This window comes from Pinus tabuliformis, chromosome 4_2 (assembly GCF_031772625.1).
Source record: "Pinus tabuliformis cultivar Carrire ecotype Pingquan chromosome 4_2, CPIR1, whole genome shotgun sequence".
Lineage (NCBI taxonomy): Eukaryota > Viridiplantae > Streptophyta > Pinopsida > Pinales > Pinaceae > Pinus > Pinus tabuliformis.
The window spans coordinates 1,119,515,683-1,119,543,195 of NC_142304.1; the positions used below are offsets into that span (position 1 = coordinate 1,119,515,683).

A 27,513-nucleotide genomic window follows, 5' to 3' on the forward strand; every position below is an offset into this window, starting at 1 on the left:
TTGAAGATTTGCAGGTAAAACAAGTACAATCAACTCCACTCATGATTGACAATACCTCTACAATAAAGTTGGCCAAGAACCCAAAGTTCCACAATTGAACGAAGCACATCAATACTAAATATCATCTGATTCGACATCATGTTGAGGCCAAAACAATCCATCTCCGCCATTGTTCCATGAACGAGCAAATTGCAGACATCTTCACCAAAGCGCTTGGAAGAGAAAAGCTTGAAAGATTTAGAACGATGTTTGGACGCATGAACATCCCTTTAGATTAAGGGGGGGAATGTTGACTCCTAATCATCAAGATTGGGTGAATAACTGAAATTGATGTAAATAAATAATAGAGAATATGAATAGTCACCGGGAGATGAAATGAACAGTCTCTCCCTCATGTATATAATAAACACCAACCTAAATGACATCACTGAATTGTTCTGAGGAGTTACTGCCTGGTCTGACACATGCTTCAACAAGATTGGGTAGGAACCCTTGGGGTTAGTGCCTCAGAAGTAAGAAGGATTGGAGTGCTTGGGGTTGATGCCTCAGAAGTAAGAAGGATTGGAGTCTTTGGGATTGGTGCCTCAGAAGTAGGAAGGATTGGTGTCCTTGGGACTGGTGTCTCAGGAACTGGAAGGATTGAAGTCCTTGGGAGTTGGTGCTCCTAAGTCCAAGATTGTTGCCTTGGCGAAACAGAGTTGGAGCTCTGGAGGTTGGAGCCTCACAAAAGTCCAAGTTGGTGCTTGGCAACTGATTGCAACCATTTATATATTGTATCTATTTTATTGCAAAGATTATATTAATAAAAGCATTGATACTTGTTGTTCATCTTGTGTTCTGAATGTAAATGTTTTAACTGGTAAAATAATAGTTTAAAAAGAAATACTGATTCACCCCCCCTCTCAGTATTTCCAACACTAATCCTCCAGAGGGCTACATTGGCACATGTAGGGTGAGTGTTGAGAACCATGGGCCTCCACAACAGTAGACAAGTACTCCATGGATCTCCAAGGATGTTTAGAGATGCTCGAGATTAACCCATTGGATGAGGAAGATGCACCTGGCTCACCTTTGCCTAGCCAACCCCATAGATGTACCATACACTTGGCAGTTGACCTAGGACTTGTAGGTGATGCCAAGCTGACCCAGGACTTGTAGGATGACGTGGCATCACCTACACCATCATCAGAGCCCTTGCAGATGATCTATAGGCATCTTCGACTCATTTGGAGACCCATGAGGTTATTATTGTGCCCCCACACCCACTAGGAGCACCACAAGTTTATTGTTTGGAGAACCCCTTGTCCATCACTTTTGAGGGTCCTATTCTTCATTATGGCACCTATTGACCTCATCAGGTCACTTGGAGGGCCCTATGGCATGTATTATTCATAATATCACCTCTTAAGAGGCTTATTATTTCATTTGTAAGCTAGTTTGGTGGGCGCGTCACCAAAAGTTAGATTATTAGCACATTATTTTATTTTTGGGGCTTATGTAGGCCTAGGAGACTAATTCGAACTCTTTATTAGTGTATAAATACAAGTGAGATGTGTTCATTTGCTCATCATCACTTTGGATTGGATCTCTTCTCTCTCGAGAATTTCACACTTTTTCTTGGAGGATGAATTGGAGCTTTATGGATGAATTTTGATGTTTGGATTTGTTTTATCTTATCTTGGAGCTTCTCTATTGTCAAATTGTGGATGGTTGTATATGTTCTATTATATTCTTGTTTTACTTTGTCATATACATTGGATTGGGATTTTCGCTATTTTTAGGGCTAATTGCTATATGCATATACTGCTTAAATTGTGGAATTGTCTCTATATAACATCTCTCAATGTATGGGCCATGTAATTTGAATGAACTTTCCTACGGATAGTTCTATCAATGAATTCATCTTAATAAGCCACCGCCTTTTGCAAGTCAAAGTATAAAAGATGTAAGGTTTCTTCCCTTTGCCTTAGAAGGCTAGTGAGGTAGCCTTAAGGCCTCCTTTACCAAGAAACAAGGTCCTCATTCATATTTATCATAGACTCCATTCTCCCAAGACTAAGACGCTGAGCTACCAAGAGGTGGTTACCCAAAATCAAATCTTTAGCACCTTTTCCTAGATCTAGCCAAGTTGGGTCACCTAGGGCATCATTTTCCTGACAAAATAGCCCTCCAAAAAGTTCAATCTCCTAACCTCTCCTGCGTTGATGTATCCTCAAGTCCTCCAATTTTGAAGCCATTCCGATGGTGGAATTGTGAGAAAAGCCAAGCCCTAGCTCCGAGATCAAACATTGCCCTAGTATCCCCAAGGCTAGTGCCTCATAGGATCAAGTCAACACCTTTATGTGAAAATTCTTTCTTTGATCCTTCCCCCCTCCTTGTCTAGGTTAAGAACATCATTGGTTGCTAAATCCTTGCTTCTTGACCTAGGCTGGGCCCACCTAGTCCCGTGTGGTCCCACTCCTTTGAAAAGACAATTCTTCAAGAACCACCTGATACCAATTCCAATAAGGATTTTAGGGATTGGGAAACTCTTTCACAAGTCATATCCCATAAACCCACACCCTTCTCCTAGAAGATTTTTTTACCTTGCTTAGGAAGCAAGCAAGTTTCATTCTTGAACCTCTTCTGGAAAGGGATTATTTGGGGCACTTTATATCCACTTGTTGATTTATCCTTCATTTGTGACTCCATATATATCGGGCCTCGTCCCATCGGTGAAAGTCTGCAAATAGTAGGGAGCCTTAGCTAAGGTGACAATGGGTTAAGTGTCCATTTGTTTCCCTTGGTCTAGCATTTGCCCCTTTAGGTCCCCTCCTAGTTTGAGCGGTAACAAAGTCTCCTACTACCAACCTTAGTTCTGATTCCATGTTGAGAAATCGGGAGGCTTGCAAAATTAGGGTGATTTCTCTCTACACGATAATTGTTTGTGAAGTTTTTGGCTTCTTATTAATCTTTATTATATTCTTTTCATGAAACAGTTACCAAAATGTAAACATGAAGATCACAAGAAAAACGATGAACACAAGATATAGGCTCCAAGCTAGGGCAAAACCTCTCCAAGGGGAAACCCAAAAAATTCTCTTATAGAATCAGATCTAAGTGAGATATCCATGACCCATGACCATAAAAACACTCCAACCCTCTAGATGGCAAGTCAAACCCTCCTGCACAACAAGTCCATTAACTTCAAGAGACCAACATTATGTACAACATCAGAAATGAACCTTTAGCAAGAGATTTATCAAGACAAAACTTCTACAAATTTGAGCTTGAGAGAAACCCTTCTTCACTTGTCAACTTCAAACTTCGGCCATTCTTCTTCTATGATATTTTAGAACCAATCAACGGGAAAATTGTGTGTCCAAATGAGCTCCAACTTCCTTCTATTTATACTTGTCTAGAGGGGTTCGAACATACATGTCTTTTGGGGCAGAGCCGACTTGAATGGCTAGGTCGACCTAACAGGCAAGGTCGCTTGACTTCTAGGGGGAATTTTGTCCAAAATAAAATTTGAAAAATTCGTTTTCCTTTTTTTCTTTACAATAGGTCCAAATAGGACTTTGACTCTTTGTTTCAACAAATCCTAGAAGCATGAAGAACATGCTCATCTAAAATAATAATTTGATTTGGGCATGAAACCCATGCTTGAAAAATAATTTTTTATTTTTGTTCTTTTTTATTTTTACTTATAATACAAATTGATGCAAATTATGAAGACCTTGTGAAAATTCACCACTGAAATTCTATTGCAACAACTAGAATTAATTCTGCTAGCTGTTAATTAATATAACAGTTTATTGCTACAACAACAATGAATTAATCACACTGCAATCTTCACAACTAAAAATACTACGGAAGATAAACTGGAAACTGAGATAATATTGGCACACACACAAAAATATGACATAGTTATTTTGGACTAAAGTCCCCATAAAAACCCAACTTGGGAAAACCAGTGCAATAATTGAGGGTTTTTATTATTAAGTAGTAGTGAGAAGTTCCGAGTACAATAAATATTGCCAAACTCGAGAATCTATTGAAGAGAAATACTAGCAAAAATTCTCTGAGGGAAATTACCCTCTCCGAGCAATCCCAACAATTAATATGCTAAGCTAGATCTGTTTCTTCAACTTGTGCTGACGATGAACCACACTAGTTGGTTCGAAACGCGTCGACAAATGAAATATCATGTGAGTTACGCCGAAAAATTTCTCATAAACAATCCCAACAACCTGACTGTCTCTGAAAAGCTAGCCGTCCAACCATCTCTGCGCAAGCCCTGCATCACCCTAGCACAGTCCCTCACACGCTCTGCGTAATTAGTTGCCAATCTAGTCGTCCTCCTGCTGTTGGCTGCAAAACTGTCTCTCTAGCACGTTGGAAAATATCCCCGTCCTTTGGAGCTGAGAATGAGCTCCTACTCAACGGGATCAAATTGCCCTCTTGAGGCTCTGCGCAGTCTCCTGGATAAAATCTCGGCCTCTTTCTGACTCTCCGGAACTAGAAAAATTCCTCCAGACTCACTGTCTGTGGCCCTCTCTGTCTTTGCTTCCCTTCCCTGGCTCGAACTCTATTGACAACTGTTGTTGCTCTCCGAAGAAATCGAACTACCCAAGAAAATCGATCTCAAGTGTCACGAGTGTGTTTCTCCATCTACCCATCGACTTTTTATAATCTCCAGTTGTGACTCCAACAACCACTATTAGAACTTAATCGGTGGTTGAGATCATTTCTTAGTCGATCCGTGTGAGTTTCTAGAGAAATCTCACCTTCCTCAATTAATTGCTGTTAATTAATCATTTTCCCTAAGTTAGGCTTAGGAAAAATTTAATTACTGATTAATTAACTTAATTAAGGCATTTCTAGGTGGATTTTCTTGAAACCTTTTATAGGTTCCGGAGTCCTAGTGTTTGTTAGCCTCTCTGACAACTGTCGAGACTAGAACACCATCTGATGCTACAAAAACTGACAGATCGAACCTAGTTACACTTTTCAACATGGGCTGCCTTAAATGAATGCCCTAGCTTTCCCTCCTTGATGGCCCTATAATTTTCTCGTGCTGCTGTATTTTTTCCTATCCTCTTCAGCTCAAACCCTCATTTGTTTGTGCAATGTGTCTCTTCCTCTAAGATTTTCTTTTATAGCTTTCTAATAATTAAAACCCTATATCCAAAGTGATTGACAGTCAAGTTCTAATCTTGATCACTTGAGATCAACGGTTGTGACTTAATCTCTTGTTGACAAACTTAAGTTGCCTTTTAATCATTATAAAGTAAAAGTCACTTTAACTTTATAAGATAAAGTTAATATCTAGAGAGTACCTTGGTCTTTTCAGACACTTTTACATGTTGTTAGACACAAAGCCAGTGTAGAAGTTCCTGTCCGAGCTACAAGTTTCAATAGTAATAAATTCCTGTACTCTTTTAGAAACTGAGGAAGCTTGCTTTAAATTTGTTGGTTTTTTGACTCCAAAAGTGAGTACACAACTCTAGATCAAAAGCAAAAGCATAATTCACCAAATTGCCTCTTTGTCCAAAGGTAAGGGGAATCTCATGATTTGTGTTCATAAATCTAACATGAAACTCGGGAAGAGTTTCATCTTCTCTTCTTAATGCATGAAAAATCCCAAAGTTTACGTTGTGCCCACTGAAAGTATTCAATATCCATGATCAATCATGATCTTTCTTGTGTATGGTCGAATCATCGGAATTTCCTCTTGTCAACTAATATGATTTGATTCTACCTGTACTGGAGTCATCAAGTGAGTAAAATAATATATGGCAATTTAAACAAAAACTCATTGATGTCATAGTAATGCTGGAAATTCAATGCCCCTGGGAATGATGCTAATTTGTTAGCACTAATTTTTATGCCCTTAAAGCTGATATAAACTTTTAAAACTAACTGCAAAAATCAGTGAACATATAGGAAAATATGCCCTATGTGTCATCGGAAAGTCCTCCTCTATGTTTGGGTTGGTGCTTGCCAACCTCAAGGGGGTGTCTCTAATGATTGTAACTGCTGTTCTAGCTTATAAATCTGCAATAAAAGACTCAAAAAACAGCAAGATAAAGGCTGTTTGACCAGCAAGTTAGTGGCCAAACATTTAGGTGAAACTTTGTAAATTCAATGTGTAATGTTCCTTGGGAGGTGTAATCAATGCGTTGATATACATGAAGTGCCTTGAACAACATGAACTGCCTTGGGACACATGAAAGTGTTAAAAAATTGGAATGCAACCAGCCTATCAAGGGGGTCTACCCTAGGTCACCAGTCTGCCCGCTCATGAAAATACAAGTGATAATGCAAAAAATTTACTATGGGTGCTCCTGTTAGAAGTAGGGGTAACAGGTCTTTTGTGGACATTAATAAAATATTGCATCTTACCTTATCTTGATGCCATTTTTATTAGCATCGTTTGAAGGATGAATAAAATTTCACTGGTCCCAAATTATGCATACTGTCCTGATTCTCAGGGCTTAAATTAGTTCAATAGATGATTTTTACCTCAACGATCACTGCTCTTCTTTATTTCTAACAAATGCACATCTTGTTAGTCGATGTATTATCTTGTTTCTTGTCTAGTGAAGTCTATTTCCCTGTTTTGGTAACTTAAAGGTGAATTGTCTGGATCTTTAAGATTACTTTCTAGTTATTTTGGTCATGCTTTCCTTTTGATTAAGTTATTGCAAATGTACTTTATCTATATCTAAGCTCTTGTAGCCTTGTTCCCAAAAGAAAATACGCAATCGTACAATAGAGTACTAAATGACAATTAGCTCTGATTATGGAGACAAAGCAAATAAAAATGAAATGATACTTGTTCTTTAGTATCCATTGAAATAAATAGAAACAAGAATATGCCTGGCATGGAAAATGTTGCTTTAGGTATGACCTAGCGATTGTATACCTGCCATTTTTGTTTTCAGATGACTCTTTTGGTTTCTAGTTGGCATTCTATCTTTTCTTGATAAATGATATTCTTAAATACTAATTGAATATTCAAATTATATAGACTCAAGTTCCTCTGCAGCAGCAGCAATTACTTTACCATGGGAGAGAAATAAAGAATACGGATCGTCTGAGTTTAATTGGACTCGTAGAGGGGGATTTAATTATGATGGTTTCCACACCCTCAAGGTATACCGTTTTCTTTCTTAATTTTCTTGGCAATTTTGTTGTCATTCTTTCGAATGCATACGTCATAAGGGAAATTTGGAAACTAATACCATTGGACTATATAATGCGAAGTGCTTTTAACTACCACATAGGAGCTAAATTCTCAGTCTTGAGGTTGCTCGATACTAACCTTTCATTCTGAAATATATAACTTCCATTTTTGATCAATTTTTTGTATTAGAAAAATAGAGTTGCAAATTGCATAAAGGGCTTGATATGATTAACATTGTAATGTGTCTAGAATTATTAAAGTATCATTATTTGTGAAATTGTGCTTCACTGTATCTTTCTTCACTTCCATCCTGATTGAGCACTTTGAAATGATGATTTTTAAATATTGAATAAAAACCATAATTTTATTTTAGAAAAGATACACAATTACATTTTTCGATGCATACCGTTGTATGTATTCTCATATGGATCCGGTGATCAGACAATATAAATGGTTCTAAGCCAGTTGTGGTTAGGGATCTTTCCACAAGCCTCCAAGCTTACATAGTAAAATTTCCTTTACAATTGACAAAAAGTTATTCTTAAAATACATGACTGTTCTGTATATGTAATAACTCATAAGTGAAAAATGGAGAACTGTGTGTTTCAAAAAGCCTACAAAAATGATTTCAGACTCGAGCATACTGAGGAACTGGTGGGTCAGCCTATATGAATCTTCTGTGGTAAAATTCATAGTGTTCTCCTCCTCTTGTTTTGATGAAGTGGCACTGCCCAAAATCCAGTTGAATACCTTCTTTAGACAATGTATCTGCAGACCTGTTAAGTTCCTTGTAAACATGGCAGCAGCTAAAATGATCAAAAGTATCTCTGATACGGAGAACTTCCTCCAAAAGTGGTAAAACTTGTTTATTGTGACACCCCTGTGCCCCTTTTACCTAGTTAATGTCAAGCATGGAGTCCCTGAAAATCTATATGGATCCACATCCTTTTTCTTTTGCAAAGAGTAAGAGCAGTTTCAGAGTCGTAAGTTCAGCAAAATTGTTTTTGCCTTCTCACAAAGCCATTTTTGTAGAGAAAAATTGTCTCCGAGAAATGAATGTCAATATCCCCACCACAGATATTTTCCTCACCCTGAGAGGCCCCATCCAAAAAGGCCCAAGGCCAATTTTTGTCAATGTCATCAGGAGAGATAATTTGGCTGGTGGGGATCATTTCCTTAAGAGGGAGAAGGGAGCATATTGCCAGACTTTGAGCAGCAGTTCTTTCAGGGGAAAAGAAAGAATATGGAAAATTGCTTTATTACGGGCTAACCAAACGCCCCAGCAAATTAACAACTGTAGAACCCTATACCTTCTCACATCTTGGTTAACTAAAGTTTTTTTACATTCAAGGCTAGCGAACTAAACAATCTACTATATCTTGAATCTCTAACTAAACAATGTATAGACAATATTAGGATTCCCGGTTTTCTGCTGAAAACCTTGTGGTATTACTCATTTTTTGTAAATGCAGTGAGGGGCTTCAGTAGATCCTCTACTTGCTGGGTAATATCGTAGGTGAGTGAGAAATAATTTCTTGGTAGTTATGGATGAGGTATGCTTCAATGCCTAAGTCACCTGACACGGCGACACGAGACACGCAGGACACGAAAATTCGAGTGTCTGACATGGGCATGTTGACCCCCAAAACAAGACATGTTAGGACACATTATATCTATGTTGCCAGGAAACGTGGGTTCGGGGACGGGGACGGGAACGGGGACGTCATTTTTTGAAACAGGGTGCGTGGGTTCGTCGGGGGTATATTATAATTTATATATATAATATATAAATATTATAAATTATAATATATGTGAAATTGTATATTTTTCAACTTTAAACAAGAAAACTAAAATACTTGTGATTTAAACTTTAGATATTTAAGCATGCACATCATTGAACATTCAACATTCACAATGAAATTTCAAAATTTCTAGTGTTATATCAAGTGTGAATTGGAGTTTACATATTAATAAGAATCATGATATATGTCCATTGTCATTCTACATTCAAAATTTGCCTTAAGGCATCTCCAAACAAAAACTAGGAAATTTTAAAATACTAAAATAAAAATAGCTAATAGTGAACAATGGCTTCCTCAAGCCATGTCATCAACATCACTCAGATCTTCAGTTAGCATGCTCTCCAGGTAGGAATCACTCTCATCTCGAGGCTCTTTCTCATCCATAGCAACTGGAGGTAGCTCAATAAGGCCATCTGGTTGTATCTCCTCACCCACACACATAACATCATCTGTGTATTGGTCCCATCTCTTGAAAGGACCCTCCTTGTAACGAAGATCTTTTCGAGATATGAGACAAAGTGTGCTATGAATGTACACTAAGTTCTCTGCCTTCTTTGAGCCCAACCTATTTCTCTTTACTGAATGGATAAAGACATAAGTACTCCAATTCCTCTCAAAGATGCAGAACTAGCTACTTGGAATATTAGGGGAAGCCCATTAAATTAATTAAAAATTAAAAATTAAAATTAAAATGAACTCCAAAGAACCCGATTTTGGGGTTCCAAGTACCCATCATCAGGGTTCTTCGTACCTGTCAAGACAAAAGAACCCAATTTTTTTTAATGGAGAACCCGGTTCTTTATAGAAGAACCCGGTTCTTATGGGTTCTTCTCAGAAGCACCCATCCAAGAATCCGGTACTTGGGTTCGAGAACCCGGGACGGGTTCGAGAACCCCACCCCCGGGTTCGGGAACCCGTGCAACATAGCATATATATATATATATATATTAAAAATTTATATGGATAAATAGCTTGTTAAGGAATAAACAAGTAGGTGAAATAAACTAGATAATGCAGTAGGAATTTCTGACGTGTCAGGCTTAGAAATTTCAACAGTATCACCATTATCAAAAGTGACAGGCTCTAGCACTAGCTCATTAAGATCCAAGCTGGCCAATGCCAACTTAACATTACTAAGATCTAACAAACCCTAGAAGCACGAAGAACATGTTTTTACTCAGAAGACCATCAATAATGAGCATGAAAATCATGCTTTAATAATAATAATTTTCTTTCTTCTTTTCTTGTTTGTTACATAGGATACATATTGAAATGAGTACAACAATTATGAAGACCGAAACTAGTTACATTCCTGGACACTTAGTGGCATAGTGTCCAAACTCATGGCAATGGAAGTACTCGATCTTGCTCAGATCCTTCTTCTCGCCCTTTTGACTGGAATCAGCCTCTCCTTGGCCCTTCCTGCCCTTGGCTTTGCTACCTTTGCATGCCAGGGAAAAGTTCTCCTCGTCCTCTGTCAGAGCTTCTCTACTAACTCTTGTCCTGATCCAGGTGGATATTGGTGGCCACCCACCAATTCCACTTGGACCCCCACCATTGCTTCTTTCAGTTTTTTAGTTTCCTTAATTGTAGCACAGTTTACTACTTTTAGTAGTTTTTCGGGTCCTAAACTTTCGGAGCCGTTTTGAGGCCCTAAACAACATTTTTTTTTGGAATTCTATCGCCAATGATTTTCCGTCTAAAATCGTTTTTTCCGTCGTAGTCGTTGGAAAGATCTTTCCAACAGGTTATCATGTGCGTCAAACAGAGATAATATGAACAAGTCGTGACCCCAGGAAGTTGGCTGTCCAACTGACCCTAACAGGGCCCATAAACTCTTGGTGTTACATCTCCTCGGGATAGGGTTTTGGTTGTTTAGGGTTTGCTCTTATTGTTCAATAATAAAAAGGCCCTTGAGCCTCATTGTAAGGAAGTTCAGAGGTAGGTAGCCGCCACATCTTTTCTCAGAGATAAGCTACCATTGCTGTTGCTGGTTTATTTCCATTTCTGTTTGTAAGCATATTTCAGTATTTTACGTTAATGAAATGAAGCATTATTTCTGCTGCATCTTTGTGTTTATTGTTATCTTTGTAATTTGTTGCATTCCTATTTAAATCCTGATTAGTGGTATCAGAGAGGTCTGCTTTTTTTCTCTGTTTTTCTTTGCATGTCCCTAACGAGGTCGGGATATAAGGAGTTAGGGCTTGAATTGGTCGAACCTTTGCAAGACCAGCCTCGCAAATCTTGACGACCTCCCGTGGCGGATGAAAATAAAGAGGGGGCAGGGGATCCTATCAAAATCTTGCTCGAAGAAGCCCTATAGCGACAAAAGAACACGATGATGGACAGCTTTGCCTAGATCCTTCAGCGGCTACCTAGGGGCGACGCATCGGCTTCCAACAACTACTCTGGAAACGCCACACCGTTTAAGGTACAAGTTAATTTTCAAATCCCCATATTCGAGGGTCAGATAGACGTGGATGTTGTCGATAAATGGTTAAATATGCTAGAGGGTTATTTTTCTGTTCATGATTTTTCCAGTTGGGAAAAGATTATTTTCGCTTTTCTCAAAGCAGGCCCCCACGTCAAGGACTGGTGGGAAACCTATTGTGAGAAAAAGGATGAAAGTACAGGCTCACTATTTTCAGCCGTACCCACTTGGAATTCATTCCGGGATGCCATCAAGGAGCAGTACTACCCTGTCAGAAGCTATGAGGATCAATACATAAAGTGGACCACACTGCTATAGGGAAGGGACCAAGACGTGCCGGAGTTTACCAATATTTTCCATACCCTTCGCAAAAAGTTGGGTATCAAAGATTCATAGAAGCATTTAGTACTCAAATACCGCGACTGCTTGCACAAGTACATCCAGGAAGAAATAGAATTCCTGAGCATCTCCTCGCTCGGCACGACATACCGATATGCCGTCAAGGTCGAGCAAAAGTTTAAACAGAAGAAGCAAGACTTTGGATCTGCGAATCTGAAGCAAGGGAAAGGTGCTCCAAAACCGCAGAACAAAGGACAAAGCCAAGGCGGGGCGGCCCAAGACAACCCACCAAAGCTGCAAGCAAAGAACAACGCCGCGACGTCGAAAAAGGACATGGGAAAGTGGTGTGAGTTCCATAAGAGCTCCACTCACAACACAATTGAGTGTTGGGTCAAGCAGTCATTGGTGGCCGAGCTAAAGGATTCAGGATCAAATGCATGTTCCAACTCTGAGTCAGAACCTGACAAGGGGAATGACAAAGGGAAGCAGATTATTGATGCGGAGCTCAACGCCACCATTGCCACCACGAAGATCCAGAAGGAGGAATCCGAAGATCCAGAGGAGGAGGAGCGTCTCTTCCACTCCCAGATGTGGGTAAAGGGCTCCCCGCTACAGTTCATTGTCGACAGCGGGAGCCAAAAGAACCACATTTTGGCAGAGGTTGTGAAGCAGCTGGGCTTACCGATCACATCACACCCACAACTGTACACAATCGGGTGGCTTCAACAAGGACGGGATCTTCGCGTGAGCCAACAGTGTCGCCTTCCATACAACATCAAGCCCTTCACAGATGAGGTATTTTGTGACATTGTTCCCCTTGAAGTTTGTGATGTATTATTAGGACAATCATACTTGTGGAAGCGACACGTTGTGTATGAATTAAAGCCCCATGCTGTTATTGTTACTTTGAGAAATAAGTTGTACAAGATACCGGAGGTAGCACCACCTACCGCCATCTCTTTGGTTACTGCAAAACAATGCAGTAAGCTCATTTCCAAATCTGGGAAATTTGTTTTCCTGATGATATGCCCTCAAGGAAAGAAGAAGACGGTGGCCACCACCTCCAGACAGGGCCCCTCCGCACGACAACTACAGATGGACAAGGTCGTGGAGGAGTACGAGGACATCTTCACCTCCCTCGCAGGGGTTCCTTTGCATTGTCAGGTCAAGCACTCCATCGATCTAACCCAGGTGCGCTGTTGCCCAATGGACCAATCTATCGGCGCTCCGTTCTGTAGAACGATGAAATCAAGAGGTAGATTCAGGAGCTACTGCAGAAAGGTCACATCCGTCTGAGTTCATCACCCTATGGGAGCTCGATCGTGTTGGTACAGAAGAAGGATGGGACTTGGAGACTTTGTATTGACTATCGGGCGCTGAACAAGATCACTGTTCGTAATAGGTACCCGATCCCACCGATTGGTGACCTCCTGGATCAACTAAAGGGGGCAAAATATTTCAGCAGGATATCACCAGGTACCAATCGAACCCTCCGATGTGTGGAAGACTGCCTTCAAAGCCAAGGAGGGCCTTTTCGAACGGTTGGTTATGCCTTTCGGCTTGACGAATGCTCCTGCAACCTTCATGCGGCTAATGGATGACATCTTGCGGCCATTCACCAACTCATTTGTAGTGGTATACTTGGTTGACATCCTGATCTTCAGCCAGAGTTGGGAAGAGCACCTCCACCACATCCAACAGGTTCTCGAAACATTGCGACAACACAAGTTATGTGCCAATTTGGAGAAATGCACTTTTGGCATGACCCAAGTTCAGTATCTGGGATACATTATTGATGAATAGGGGGTGCATGTGGATCCAGCCAAGATTCAAGTCATTCGGGATTGACCATCTCCAACCACTCTGACAGAGCTTCGCAGCTCTCTAGGTCTACCAACTTCTACCGTAGGTTCGTGTTGGGATTTTCTCATATCACTTGGCCCTTGAGTCAAGTCACCAAGGGAGGAGCGAAAGCAAAATTATTTTGGTCTGAATCTCAACAGAAGGCATTCACAGAGTTGAAATATCACCTCTGCTCGGCACCAGTGCTCGCATTACCAGACTTGCAACAACCATTTGAGGTCGAGACATATGCCTCTGACTATGCTATTGGGGCAGTCTTACTCAACGCGGGCATCCAGTGGCATATCACAGTGAGACACTTTCAGACACAGTCCGAAAGTATCCCACTTATGACAAAGAGATGTATCCCATTGTGCAGGCCTGTCGACAATGGAAGCATTACATTTTGGGGAAGGAAACGGTCATCCACACAGACCACCGACCCCTGCAGTTCATACAGACCCAAGGGAAATTGCAGAATGATCGCCATCAGAAGTGGTCCACATACCCGCAACAGTTCCATTTGAATATCAAGTATAAAAAGGGCAACACCTATAATGTTGCAGATTGCCTCAGTTGACCACCGATCATGGCGTTAACCACCGTGCTCAACTCTTGTGGGCACGAGACTTTTGATTGGCCACTTCTCTACAAAAGCGACCCAAAATTCGACCACACATACCAGACACTCTTAAAGGGTCAGCATGTTCCAGATTTTCACCTCCAAGATGCCCTGTTATGCTACCTGGGTCACCTTTGTGTTCCTTCAAGCGAGGGTGCCAAGATGATTTGGGAAGCACACTACAGTCGGGGTGTTGGGCATTTCGGTGTTGAGAAAACGGTGGCAGTACTGCAGAAGTATTTCTATTGGCTGAATCTTCGACAAGATGTTGGGAAGTACATTAGATCATGCACTGCCTGCTTCATTCCCAAACCGACCATCAAGAAGCAAGGCCTCTATACCCCGCTGCCTACCCCTAATCGACCTTGGGAATCCATCTCCATGGATTACATGTCAGGCCTTCCTTCCACTAAGCATGGAAACGACTGTGTTTTTATGGTCGTCGACAGGTTCTCGAAGATGGCCATTATGGCAGCTTGCAAGAAGAATATCACGGCAGAAGCCACTCCTAAACTCTTCTTTGAACGAGTGTGGGTACACTTTGGGATCCCATAGTCTGTCATCTCAGATTGGGACAACAGGTTCCTCAGTACATTTTGGTCCAGTCTCTGGTTGATGCTGGACACCAAACTCACTAAGTCCACAACCTTCCATCCTCAAACTGATGGCCAGACAGAGGTTGTCAACAGGATGATTGTATACATTCTGCGCATGTACAACTCAAAGCATCCACGCACAGGGGATGAGAGCCTCCCCTATGTTCAGCACAACTATAACTGGACTCTCCATAACTCGACTGGCCACAACCCTTTTCAGGTGGGCTTGGGATTCCAGCCACTATGTTCCATTGATGTGGCCATGGCATTTGCAGCTACTCACGTAGATTCCGCTCATGTCCAATCCGAAATAGATAAGGCAAACAACTTCATTGAGCACATCCAACATATTCGCCAGCAAGCCCATGACATTCTGGAGAAATCAAATGCCAAGTACAAGCAACAACATGATCAACATCGGGTGCCACACAAGTTTCAGGTGGGTGACAAAGTCTGGTTGCATTTGCAAAAGGAATGCCTTACCGGAGCCTATCGAAAACTCAGACCACTCTGATATGGTCCTTACACTATTACCAAGGCTGTGGGAGACAATACATTTGAGCTCAACATTCCCCCATTCCTTGGCTTGCACCCAGTGTTCAATGTGGACCGCCTTCGGCCATACTTTCCACCATTACTAGACACATCCGACATTGCAGAACAACTCACACCCACAAAGTTAAATCCAGATTCCATGGAACAAGTTGCAACTGATTGGATCATGGACACACAGATCAAGCACACTCGCCAGCAGAATATCCAACTGTATCAAGTTGTCAAAGCAGGCCAACTCCTTCACCAGGGCAAGTGGCTCACCAGGGACCAAGTTCAGCATAAGTTTCCTCATCTCATGGAGGAACTCAACGCAATGGGGACCATTGCTTCGAAAGGGGGGAGGAATGATCCAGGTGGATATTGGTGGCCACCCGCCAATTCCACTTGGACCCCCACCATTGCTTCTTTTAGTTTTTCAGTTTCCTTAATTGTAGCACAATTTACTATTTTTAGCAGTTTTTCGGGTCCTAAACTTCCGGAGTTGTTTTCAGGCCCTAAACGACTTTTTTTTTGGAAATCTACCGCCAACAGTTTTTGTTTAAAATCGTCTTTTCTGTCGTAGCCCTCAGAGATATCTTTCCAACGGGTTATCATGCGCGTCAAACGAAGATAATATGACCAAGTCGCGACCCCAGGAAGTTGGCTGTCTAACTGACCCCAACGGGGCCCATAAACTCTTGGTGTTACATCTCCTCGGGTTAGGGTTTTGGTTGTTTAGGGTTTGCTCTTATTGTTCAATAATAAAAGGCCCTTGAGCCTCATTGTAAGGAAGTTCAGAGGCAGGTAGCCGCCACATCTTTTGGCAGAGATAAGCTACCATCGCCCTAGCTGGTTTATTTCCATTTCTGTTTGTAAGCATATTTCAGTATTTTACGTTAATGAAATGAAGCATTATTTCCACTGCATCTTTGTGTTTATGGCTATCTCTGTAATTTGTTGCGTTCTTATTTAAATCCGGGTCACGTCCTCTCTAGATTTCTTCTTGAATGTAGTCACTCTAGAACCTTTCCCAACTGGGAATATTCTCTCTGCCACTTACTGCATCCTGGAAACTATACCAAGACTTATGGAGTCCCAGAAGGGCAAGACTCACAAGGTCACTGTTTGCTAAAGTCATGTCCATTCCACCTAGCTCATCTCAAACCTAAGTGAACTTTGAAAGATATGTGTGTTGATTTTTGGTAGCATCGGATGTGCTCTAGGCCTCAAGATTTGCAGGGAGGCTTGTACACATGTATTCCACAATACCCAGAAATTGTTTTGGGAAATTCCACCCGGAGACAATTTTATTAAAATAATTAGCTATTTTTAATGGGTGCCTAAGTCTAAACTTAGGAAATTAAAATAATTAAAGGGTATTAATCAAACTGTGGGTGAAACTTCTAGAAGAAGATGAGTATCAAGCCAAAATGATCTGAGCCATTGATTAGAATTTAATTTGGGCCGTTGGTTCTCAACTGAAGGACTATAAGAGGAGGCTTGATGGGCATTTGAAAACACATCAGGGAGAGATCAAGAGATCAAATTTCTCAGAGAGGGCAGCACAACAGTTGCTAGAGAATCGATCAAGGTGATTTCTTGCAGTGAGGGGCAGGGATAGTAGACCAGAAGAAGCTTTCTAGATCCGGGGAGTGCAAGGCAGAGAAGGCAAATAGCAGTTCAGTGAGGCAGCGCAGGACCATGTAGAGGCAGCGCAAAGCTTCATAGGGAGTTCGAATTCTAGTTAGGAGAGCCGAGATTCAGTGCAGGAAGCCGGGGGGTGAGACCAGAAGGCATGGAGATTGAATTTCCAGTTAGTAGGAGGTCAACAGAGGGATTGACGCAGAGCCCAGCTAGAGTGACGCAGTTCTGTGTAGGGTTGACACAGAAGCTGCGCAGAGGCAATGTGGGGCCAGTCAGTAAGCCCCAGATCAAAATCAAATCTCCCAGAACAATGTGAGATTTCTCTCACTAACCTTTTTGCCAGTTTCTCTCTATATCGCATAGCTAGCTGGGCATCCAACGAATTGTACTCAAATTTACTACTGCATAATGATTAAAACCCTCAGCTGCTTCATTGGTTTTCCCGCATTGGGTTTTTTCGGGGAGATTTATCCAAAAATAACGGTGTCATTTGTTGTGTATTTATTTCTTGCTCAGTTTCTTGTTTCCACATTTAATTTAATTGGTGAAAGTTGCAGTGTATTAGTTTCATTATTTGTTGTAGGATGCAGTAAATAATTTTTAGTAATTTAACAAATACAAGAAGCTTAATCAGTTGCTGCAGTAGAAATTTGGGTCTTCCAAATTTTCACAATATGATGATGGGCTCTCCTTTGCTCATCCAGATACTTCTTAGCTTCTCTTTGAGAGCAAGCTTCTTGGCATCATTAGAACCTTGGTACAGAGCTAAGATAGCTTTAAACATCTCATACGCTGTCTTCTTCTCATGGAGATGAGGGATAACATAATCTCTGGTCCCCTCAAGAATAATCCTCCTTACCTTGGTGTCATTCTTGTTATGCTAGATCAATTGTTGGGCATCTTGAGGTGGCACTATTTGTTTCTTCACAAACTCTAGTACCCCATTATCCTCCTACACTAATGAGATTTGCTCCTTCCATGAGAAGAAGTTCGAGGTCCCCTCTAAATTGTGATCTGACCTCAGTCCTTGGAATGCCATACTGCTATCCAAAGAACTACTCTGCCCTTCAAACTCTAGTGCAAGCCTTCTGCTTGATCTGCGCTATCCACTAACCGTCAATTTGGTTCTGGTCTTTACACTGATCTTTGCTCTGTCACCATGTTAAATTTCGATGGAACAATTCAACTACTTAGATGAATAACTGAAAGCAAGGCAACCGAAACTGAAATCAAATGTACTTTCACCAAGATACAAAGTTTCTGAACAATGCATTTTTTTCGGAATATAAACACTAGAGATAAAAAAAACACGTCACACAAATTGACACATTTATTTTTCTCAGGAAATCCAACATGGAAAACCTGCTTGCTTGATGTGGCTATTTTATTGATTGTTCTTGAACACTTGGATCTATTACAAAGCAATCTATCTCTTTGAGAAAGCGTTTGACTTCTCTCTCAAATCTCAACAGATACAATTGGTCTTAGCTAGCCTTGATCTTGCTTGATCTCAACCCTTTAGCGCACAATTGTTCCTCTGCTGCCTCCATGACTTGCTTTGTAAAACCTGCTCTCTTCTGCTTGATCTTTGCATAGTAGAGGCTCCTTAATCCTTGCGCAATAGATCCCTATTTCCTAGAGCACATCAACCCCTATTTTCTAGTGCAGATCAACTCCTATTTTATAGGGAAAATCCCTATTTCCTTGTGCACTTGATAACCCTATTTCTTAGGACCCAACTCCTTTTATCTACGCACAACCAACTCCTAAATCCTAGCGCACTTGTTCCTCCTATTTCTGAGGAGACAATTCCTGTGCTCTCACAGTCAAGGCTCTCTCATAAACTCATGCGCTTTGTCATGTCACATAGATCCCTGTGCGCAAAACAACGAATGCTTTGTGCCTGCATCCTCCTCTTTATAGGCCCAATTCGAACATGCAAGAAGAGCCAATTCAAATTTAGAGCTCGAGTTCTGATGGACGAGTTAACTGAGAGTGTTACTCTTTCTCTCTCCAATCAACACTGGAGTTCTTAACTTGTTCTTCCTTCAATCAAGATTGAAGACTAACTCGCTCTAACTAAATTGCTAACTGCGACCTCGTTTTGTAGTCAAGCTGATGAAGACTCCACTTAACTGAAGCTCCAACTCTACGTATGCCATCTTGATGATTATTCTAGTAAAGTAGAAATAACTCATCCTAACTAAAGTCTAACTATTAAAATTAGCAACTAGGGCCAAACTCCATGTGGGTCATCTTATTAATGGAAGCTGATATTTTTCTTGGATCCCTCTCATCGAGAGGTGTAGGATTGATCTAAAGATCATCCGATTCCAATAAGTATTCATCGAGATATGAATTTATTTGTGTTATGGGACAATTCGTCAAGGTCGGTCAGCAACCAAATAAATCCCACTTGTGCTCAACGTTTTAGTATAAATAGAGGTGGCCTTCAAGTCATTTTAAACACACTTGGGATCTCTTCCTCTCTACTTGTCTTTGGGTTTTAGTAGGAGGAGAGATCCTAAGGGATAACACTGCCCTAATCGAGATGGCAGAAGCTGGAACTGCTGGGAAAAGTCGGAACTGTCGGGAAAAGTCGGAATTGCCGGGAATAGCCGAAATTGCCAGGAAAAGCCGGAACTGTCAGGAATACATATTCATGGAGTCATTTTCAACACATTTGGGATCTCTTCCTCTCTACTTGTCTTTGGGTTTTAGTAGGAGGAGAGATCCTAAGGGATAACGCTGCCCTAATCCAGAGGGCAGAAGCCGGAACTGCCGCGAAAAGCCGCAACTGCCGAGAATAGCCGGAATCGCTGGGAAAGGCCGGAACTGTTGGGAATAGCCGAAATTGCCAAGAAAAGCCGGAACTGCTGGAACTGTCGGGAATAGCCGGAACTGCAGGAACTGCCCAGAAAAGTCGGAACTGCCGGGAAAGCTGACGCAGAGGGTAGAAGCCGAACTGTCGGGAACAGCCGGAACTGCTGGAACAGTGGGAATTGCCGGAATTGTCGGGAACTGCCGGGAATAGCCAGAACTGCCGAAACAGCCAGAGCATTTGTTTTCGAAGGAGAGCAGCATGCAAGGGACAACTAACTAACATTGGGACAGTTGTATGGTACTTAGCAGCAAATACACCAAGCATGGAATGTTACAGCTAGCATGCAAGGGACATTTAGCATGTAACAACAAGCATGCTAAGGACAACAAGCATGCTAGGGACAACAAGCAAGCAAGATGCAGCGAAGACATAGGTCAGTATGCCAACATGGTGTAGCGATGGCACATAATGCAATACAGTGATGGGTACAATCATGATTAATGAAGCATGATGAGATGCAACATAGTGATGATGGGTGCAGCATGGTGCAGCGTGATGAGGTGCAACATGATGACGAAATGCAGCATAATGATAGGTGAAGGAGTCACCTTGGAGAATCAGTTGAAGTAGCATGTCTTCAACTGATCTCATGTATCATCTTCTTAGAGATGATCTATGCTCTTATCTAGATAAGTCAAAGTGTTGACTTCTGTTGTAAATGTACTATCTCTCTCTCTCTGCCGAACTATTGAAGAACATATAAGAAGAATTGATCAAGGGTTTCCCCACATTTGGGTTTGTCCCTGGCTAGCACCACATCTTGTGTCCTCTTGTCTTGGCTTTTCTTCTGCAATTTATGTTTATGTTCTATCAGCAGTTTACTTTAATGCTGATGTGATTGCTAATCTGGAAAAGATATTGAGCTAACTGTGAAAAATGAAATAAATTGCTCTAAGCATAGAACATACCTAAAATTAACACTAACTCATGAGTTTGCACTCATACTAGGAGAAGGACAATTTGAGGTCTTCATTGGCTAAGGCACAGGCTAGAAGACCTTTACTCGCTACATTTCCATCACAAGATGTACAAGCCGCGCATGTAATATATGTGGTAATATAGCGGATCACACCCTTTTTCACTCATCCTTGGTGCCAAATGACTATAAGCTATATGAAAATTTGCATGTGACATGAACCTGTAGATTAGTGAGACCCTAGAATTCTTCTAGAGTTTTAGTTAGTAGATCGGCTCCCGTTAGTGCATCAGGTTGGTTTTGTCCATGATGTAGTTTGATTATTTGCCTATTCTCCACACTCAGTAGTCAAACCTCTATCACTATATTCTTTTTTGAATGGTCTCAAGTGTTGAGTTGCAATGGATGGTTGGCTTTTGCTGGGATCGCACATCCTAGACCTCTCAATATTCTCTGGAAGAGATTATTAGAGATTGTGTTAGATCCCCCTTGGTGATAGATGAATTTGTTGTGGAGTCCTTGTCTTCTTCCTACCCTCATTTTGCTTCTATCTTTGATGCATCTTGACGTCTACCATTTATGTTTGACATGGATTTTGTATCTATATTACTTTTATTACTATGGACTAGCTCCTTAGTGCTTTTTTTAATGGTTTGTAGATTATTGATAGGAGTTGCTTTTGCACTCTCATTGTGTATTTCCGTTGGTTGTACTTCTGACTCCCATTGACCTATTATCTTGGTTATTTATTGGGCATTATTAAAATTATTTTATCATATTTCTGTTGACAACTTTTCATGTTATTCATGGTATAGTTTTTGTCCTTGCTGGTCATTAGTATTCCATACCTAAATAGCCATTAAAGTGGGATGTCATTCTAATGTTTTTTTGGCCGCTGTTCGACCATATTTTTCATGTATTTATATAAAGGGGACGTTAAGATGTAATGTTTACTTAGGTCAAATATACGAGTGATTTTTTATTGAGACCTTTATTGACTGACTTGTCACAAAGGTTGTCTTATTTTACCACTTTTCCTTTCTTTGTGCACCTAAGTCAAGCTTAAGGGTTTATGTTAGTGTTATAGTGGCTACTCGTCTTTGTGATGCTTGTGACCCTGAAGTGGCCATTATGTGATCCTGCTTTGTTATAGTATTGCCTTTGTAGTGTTAGGGTCAGTCATGGTTTACGATGTTAGCATTTAGCATGGATCCAACCTAGGGTTATAATGCACCCTCAACACAGGCAGACACACATATACACACGTACATGGGTTGCCACAACATCCTACAGTGTTCAAATAATTTGATCGTGTGTAGTACACATTGCAATCTATTGCACATTTGGGTATGGAGGTACACATTCTAAAAGAAAGTTATCCATTTTGGCATACCAAGCTCGAGGAGCTTGCTTGAGACCATAAGCCGACATACAAGGCTGGAGTCTGTTTGTATAAAGCCAATAGGTTGTTCCATATAGATTTCTTCATGCAAGTCCCCATGCAAGAAGGCAGATTTAACATCCATCTGATGGACTTCCCATTTGAAAGAACCAGCAAGGGAAAGAACAAGGCGGATAGAGTTCATTTTGGCAACAGGGGAGAAGGTTTCAGTGTAGTCAATGCCTTCAACTTGTGAAAAACCCTTAGCAACAAGACGAGCTTTATGTTTATCAACTTTCCCATCTGGTCCATATTTGGTTCTGTAAACCCATTTGCATCTAACAAGTTTTCGTCCCTTTGGTAGAGGAACAAGATCCCATGTATCATTTGCCAATAATGAATGCTATTCTTAATTCATAGCTGCTTCCCAATCTGGATGGCCTGAAGCTTCTGCAAAGGTGTCAGGATCATAATTCACTGAAGCTTGAGCCAGTAAAGAAGAGGCTCTATCAAACTGAGAACTTGTACGTCGCTGATCTGTAGGATCACCGGCAAGATCACCTGCTGCATCCCGAGTAGCACAAACCCATTTTGGAAGCTGAGGCGCTGAAGGAGGATCCTGAGAAGGTGGGGGAGGATTGTCATCCTCGCTTTCATCATCTGAAGAAGAAATATTTTCAAAAGTAGAAGAGATAGGGAGAGGTGGCACATCCGCCGAACTAGGCTCGTAGGCCGATATATTTTCAGCAAATATACATCTCTTCTAATGATAACATTTTTGGACTTAAGTGGAATAAGTCTATATCCTTTGACATCTTCAGAATATCCAACAAAAATACATTTTTCACTCTTAGGTTGTAAAACTTTATGCTTCTCATCTGGAATATGGGCCCATGCTTCACTTCCAAAAACACGAAAGTGACTTACATCTGGTTTAATTGAGCTCCATGCTTCTTTTGGGGTGATATTCTTTAAAACCTTAGTAGGAGTGCGATTTATTATGTAATTTGCACAGTTAATTGCTTCTGCCCAAAAGTTAAGACCAAGTCCTTTAGATTGAAGCATACAATTAGCCATTTCCTTTAAGGTGCGATTCTTCCTTTCAACTACACCATTTTGTTGTGGAGTATATGGAACAGTATGTTGCATTTGAATTCCATTCTCAGTTCAAAAGTTGATGAATTTGTTGTTAACATATTCTCCGCCATTATCAGATCTTAGCTTAAGAATTTGATGTCCAGAGAATGAAACAACTGGAAGTGGATCACATAAATCACTATGCACAAGCTGTAAAGGGGCTGAGGCGTGCCAAGAGGCACGTTTTTCAAAACTATCCTGATGATGTTTTTCGAGTACACATCCGGAACAAACACCATCTCTGCAAGATACCATTGGAAGACCTATCACCATATTTTCTTTACATAGATTCTGAAGGGAGCGATAGTTTAAGTGACCAAATCGCTCATGCCAAAGTTTGCTCACTTCATCGTTATGAGCAACAAATACTGAGGGAAGATTTGATGACCCAAAGTTGTGAAACTTATACAAACTTGTAGAATCATCAGCAATGCCAATAGCTAAAATCTGTCTAGGATCTCTTAGGTCCTTAATTACAACATCGTGAGGTGAAAATTCAACGATTTTACCTTCACCTGAATGAGTTATCTGATATACAGATAAAAGGTTGCAGGATAAGGTTGGAACACATAATACATCATTAAATTGACCATTGTCTATATGAACAGTTCCAGTCCCTACAACACTAAGAGATCTATCATCACCAACATATATATTTTTGGTGTTACAATCATTCAAAGAAGAAAACATGGCTTTGTTTTTGGCCTTGTGATAAGAAACTCCAGAATCATTGAGCCACTCATGAGAATGAGAAGAAGAAGATACATTTAGTGCATAGCCAGACCGAGATGCTTGACAACCACATGCAGAAAGTGCTATTCTTGAAGATGAAGTTGAAGTTGAAGAGTGCTCCAAATGGATGTTATGCTTCTTCATCGCTGCTTCCAAGGCTTCCATCTTGTTAAAGCATTTGGATTCTAAGTGGCCATCTCGATTACAAAAGTTGCAATGTCTATCAGTCTTCTTCCCTTTGTTTTTATTTGTCTTATCATTTTGTTGAAATGATTTTTCATTTTGAGGCTGAAATTGCTTAGGACCCTGTTTGGTTTAGAACCATTCTTTTTAGGATACAACTTCTTAGGATTCTTTGAATTTGGTTGCTGCTGGGCGGCTAATGCTTTCTTAGAAGAGTTTCCAAGATTAAGAAGACCAAGGTGTAAGAGTTTTTCTTGTTCTCTTATTAAAGAATCACAAAAGGAATCAAAGGAAGGGGACTTGTAGGCTTGTCCTTGAGAAATGAAGGCTTCTCTTGTAGAATGGAAGGTGGAAACAAACACAGAGTAGGCTGATCCCAACTTAGTAAGAATGGAATAGATAAGGTTACTATTTTCTTTCTTAACCTTGACACCTTCCAAGAGAAGTCTAAGGGTCTTGAACTTGAACAAAAAATCTTCAATGCAAGAAAAATTATTGGGGTCCAATGTAAGCAACTCATTTTTGAGTTGATGGGCTTTAAGTTCATTTTTAATTCCAAAAACTTTAGTAATCTGTTTCATTGCTTCATCAGGAGTATCAAGTTCTGCAATATGGAATCTAAGATCTGGAGAAATAGACATCCCTATCAACCCTCGTGCTTGATCTTGCCTATTTTCCCATTTCGCTGCCTTATCTTCATCTTTCGGTTTGGTTTCTTGGCCTGAGGCTATTCTGTAGAGACCTTTACTTTTAAGTAAATCCACAATGTAGGACCACCATTGGAAGTAGTTGGTGCTGTCAAGAATAACTTGGCATGGACTTTCCATTTTAACAGAAACTGAAGCTATAGATGTTGAAACTAAGTGTTCCAATGGAAAGATCTCGAAAAATTAGGTTGGTTAAAAAAAACGGCTCTGAAAATGGCTTTCGGATGAAGAAGTTATGGCTTTTTGAAGAAAATTTGATGAAGATGCCGACGAAGTGCGGGAATGTGCGGAAATGAATGATAATGTTAAAAAAAATCCGCCCCCTTTCCAAACTTAATCTAATTAGCTCAACAAAAAGAAGACTTGAACTCAAGACCTCTACTCTCATAAAGTAGCTTTGGACCAAGTGAGCTAAGTCGCTGAAGCTTTGGGCTGTGTGCTTACTTGAGAAAGTTCTTTTTTCCCTACAAAACAAAAAACACAAAACCCAACACGGACATACAAAAAAAATGAACCTTACGGCTCGAATTTAGCTTTAGCCGGAAACTAAATATTTTCCACAATGTTTCTGATTTTCCGAGATCACACTAAGGCGCGGCGGAAAAGAGCATACGCATGAGAAAAATCCTTCCTTTCTGTTTCTGATTTGCCCAGATCGCACAGAGTCGCGGGGCAAAGAGCATACGCAGAAATGAAAGGTATAGATCCGGTAATAAAAAAGGAGCTAAATAAACCGAAATAATAAACAGAGAGAAAATAACTAGAAACTGCAAAAAAACATTGTATACCTCCAGATCTTAAAAATGACGTAGCTAGGGCTACCAGAAACCTTTTCGCGTGAAACGAAAGGGTTCCTCACTGGAACAGATGCTCCTAACACAACAGAGCAGTCCTCTCGGCCCGAAAGCAGTCAGAAACAATAGATCTAGGAAACGGTAGTCGGATGCAGTTCTACCGGCTTCAGATTTGGATCACCAACGGATGCGGCCCTCAAATAGCTCAGATACCATGTAGGAATTTACAGGGTAAGTTCCTCAGACAGAACACCAAAGGACACCTCTCACAAACAGATCACAAATCAATACTTTGACGTGGTTAAAACCCTCAAAGAGGGAAACAGTCAACGGTCTGAGCCAACGTGGCCACTTCAGGCAATATATTAATAAAAGAATGAAAATTTACATAAGCTTCTCTCATGAACGGGTTAACCTACAAATGACCCTCCATGCTCTTTAAATAGAGATCATGAACCAATCGGGTGTTAAGCCACGGATCAAGTGTCGGTAATACCGAGGAGAGAATGAACCGTCGGATCACTATATATCGTGACCGTCGGATTGTAAGTTACAAAAGTACATAGTAAAGAAACACACTTTACCTAACTCTATACTAGACCAAGTTATACTTAACTATTTCCTATATGTCGGAATATACTAACACATATCATGCGTCCTTGGGTTTATACTTTTGATTATTATGTGTGTATATCTATGGAGAGTTGTGTGTATTTATGCAAAATTATGCTCACCCTAGACTCTAATAGTACAAGGAATATTGCAAAAGTTCTGTTTCATTTGCTTTCACCATTATCTTTAGTTGGGTATCTTCCGGTTTCAATATCATGGCTCGTGACTTCTTGCAATTGAGTTTTATATGCAGGACAGGAGCAAATGATTTGAGTCTAAATCCAGATGGCTCAGCTGTAAATCCTACAGCTATGCAGCAGCATATTCGAAATGATTCACATCTTATGAACCTATTGCTGGAGGTAAATTATAATATACTATTATCATTATTCTAGATTCTAATTTCTACTATTGTCAGATTTTCGTCAAGAAGCTTTAGGAGCTGTATTATATGGGAAGCAAATTAACGGAGGCATTGCTAGTGTTTTGTCCCTTTACTTCTGAAACTTTGTGTATTTGTACTGCTTTGATGCTTTTCGAAATGAATCTGCTGGAGTACATATTTAATTTGTTATTCACCTTTCATCATTATTTACATTGGGTTTTGTGTTGTTATGTCTCTATCGTTCAACTCAGTAAATGCAAAAACATACTGAGAATGGTTATATCTTTCGTTCTTGGTCCAAGTTGAGGCCAAATATCCTGATTCCTGCCTCGTAAATCCATGTCTGTTCCTTTCCTTTTCTTATCACTTCCATTATCTTTTCTTTATCTTTCTTTCCTATGCCTTTACAATTTTCATTCTTTTCTCTCCTATATCACTTTTATTTCTGTATATTACATGAAGATAGGATTTCTTAGACATTTTTGGCTTTGTTTTCTTGTTATTTGAAATTTGAAAACATTTCACACACAAGGTAAAAATGATAGTTTCTAGAAGTGAAGGGCTTATAATAGTTTCACATTAACTACGATTCATGGCTATGAACAAATTACTCTCGATGAACTTTTGGCGAAATCCATGTCTTCAACATTTGGATTAGTGAGATATTATCAAATACTGCCAGTAAGGTGGAATAATTATATGGGACAGAATATATGCATATCTAATATTTTTTGCTTTCCAGAAACTTGTTTAATATGAACAGTATATTAAAATATATGTTGCAAATAGCTCTTGATGAAC

The 27,513-nt window shown here is 40.4% G+C and overlaps 1 protein-coding gene across 1 annotated transcript in view; it reads left to right on the forward strand.

The window, feature by feature from the left end:
• Nucleotides 1–27,513, forward strand: part of LOC149173591 (protein DNA-DAMAGE INDUCIBLE 1-like) — a 177,312-nt gene that overhangs the window by 37,560 nt on the left and 112,239 nt on the right. The window contains exons 3-4 of the mRNA XM_089426743.1: nt 7,016–7,140; nt 26,581–26,689. Coding sequence (XP_089282869.1) covers nt 7,016–7,140; nt 26,581–26,689 — 234 coding nt within the window. The remainder of the gene's footprint in view (nt 1–7,015; nt 7,141–26,580; nt 26,690–27,513) is intronic.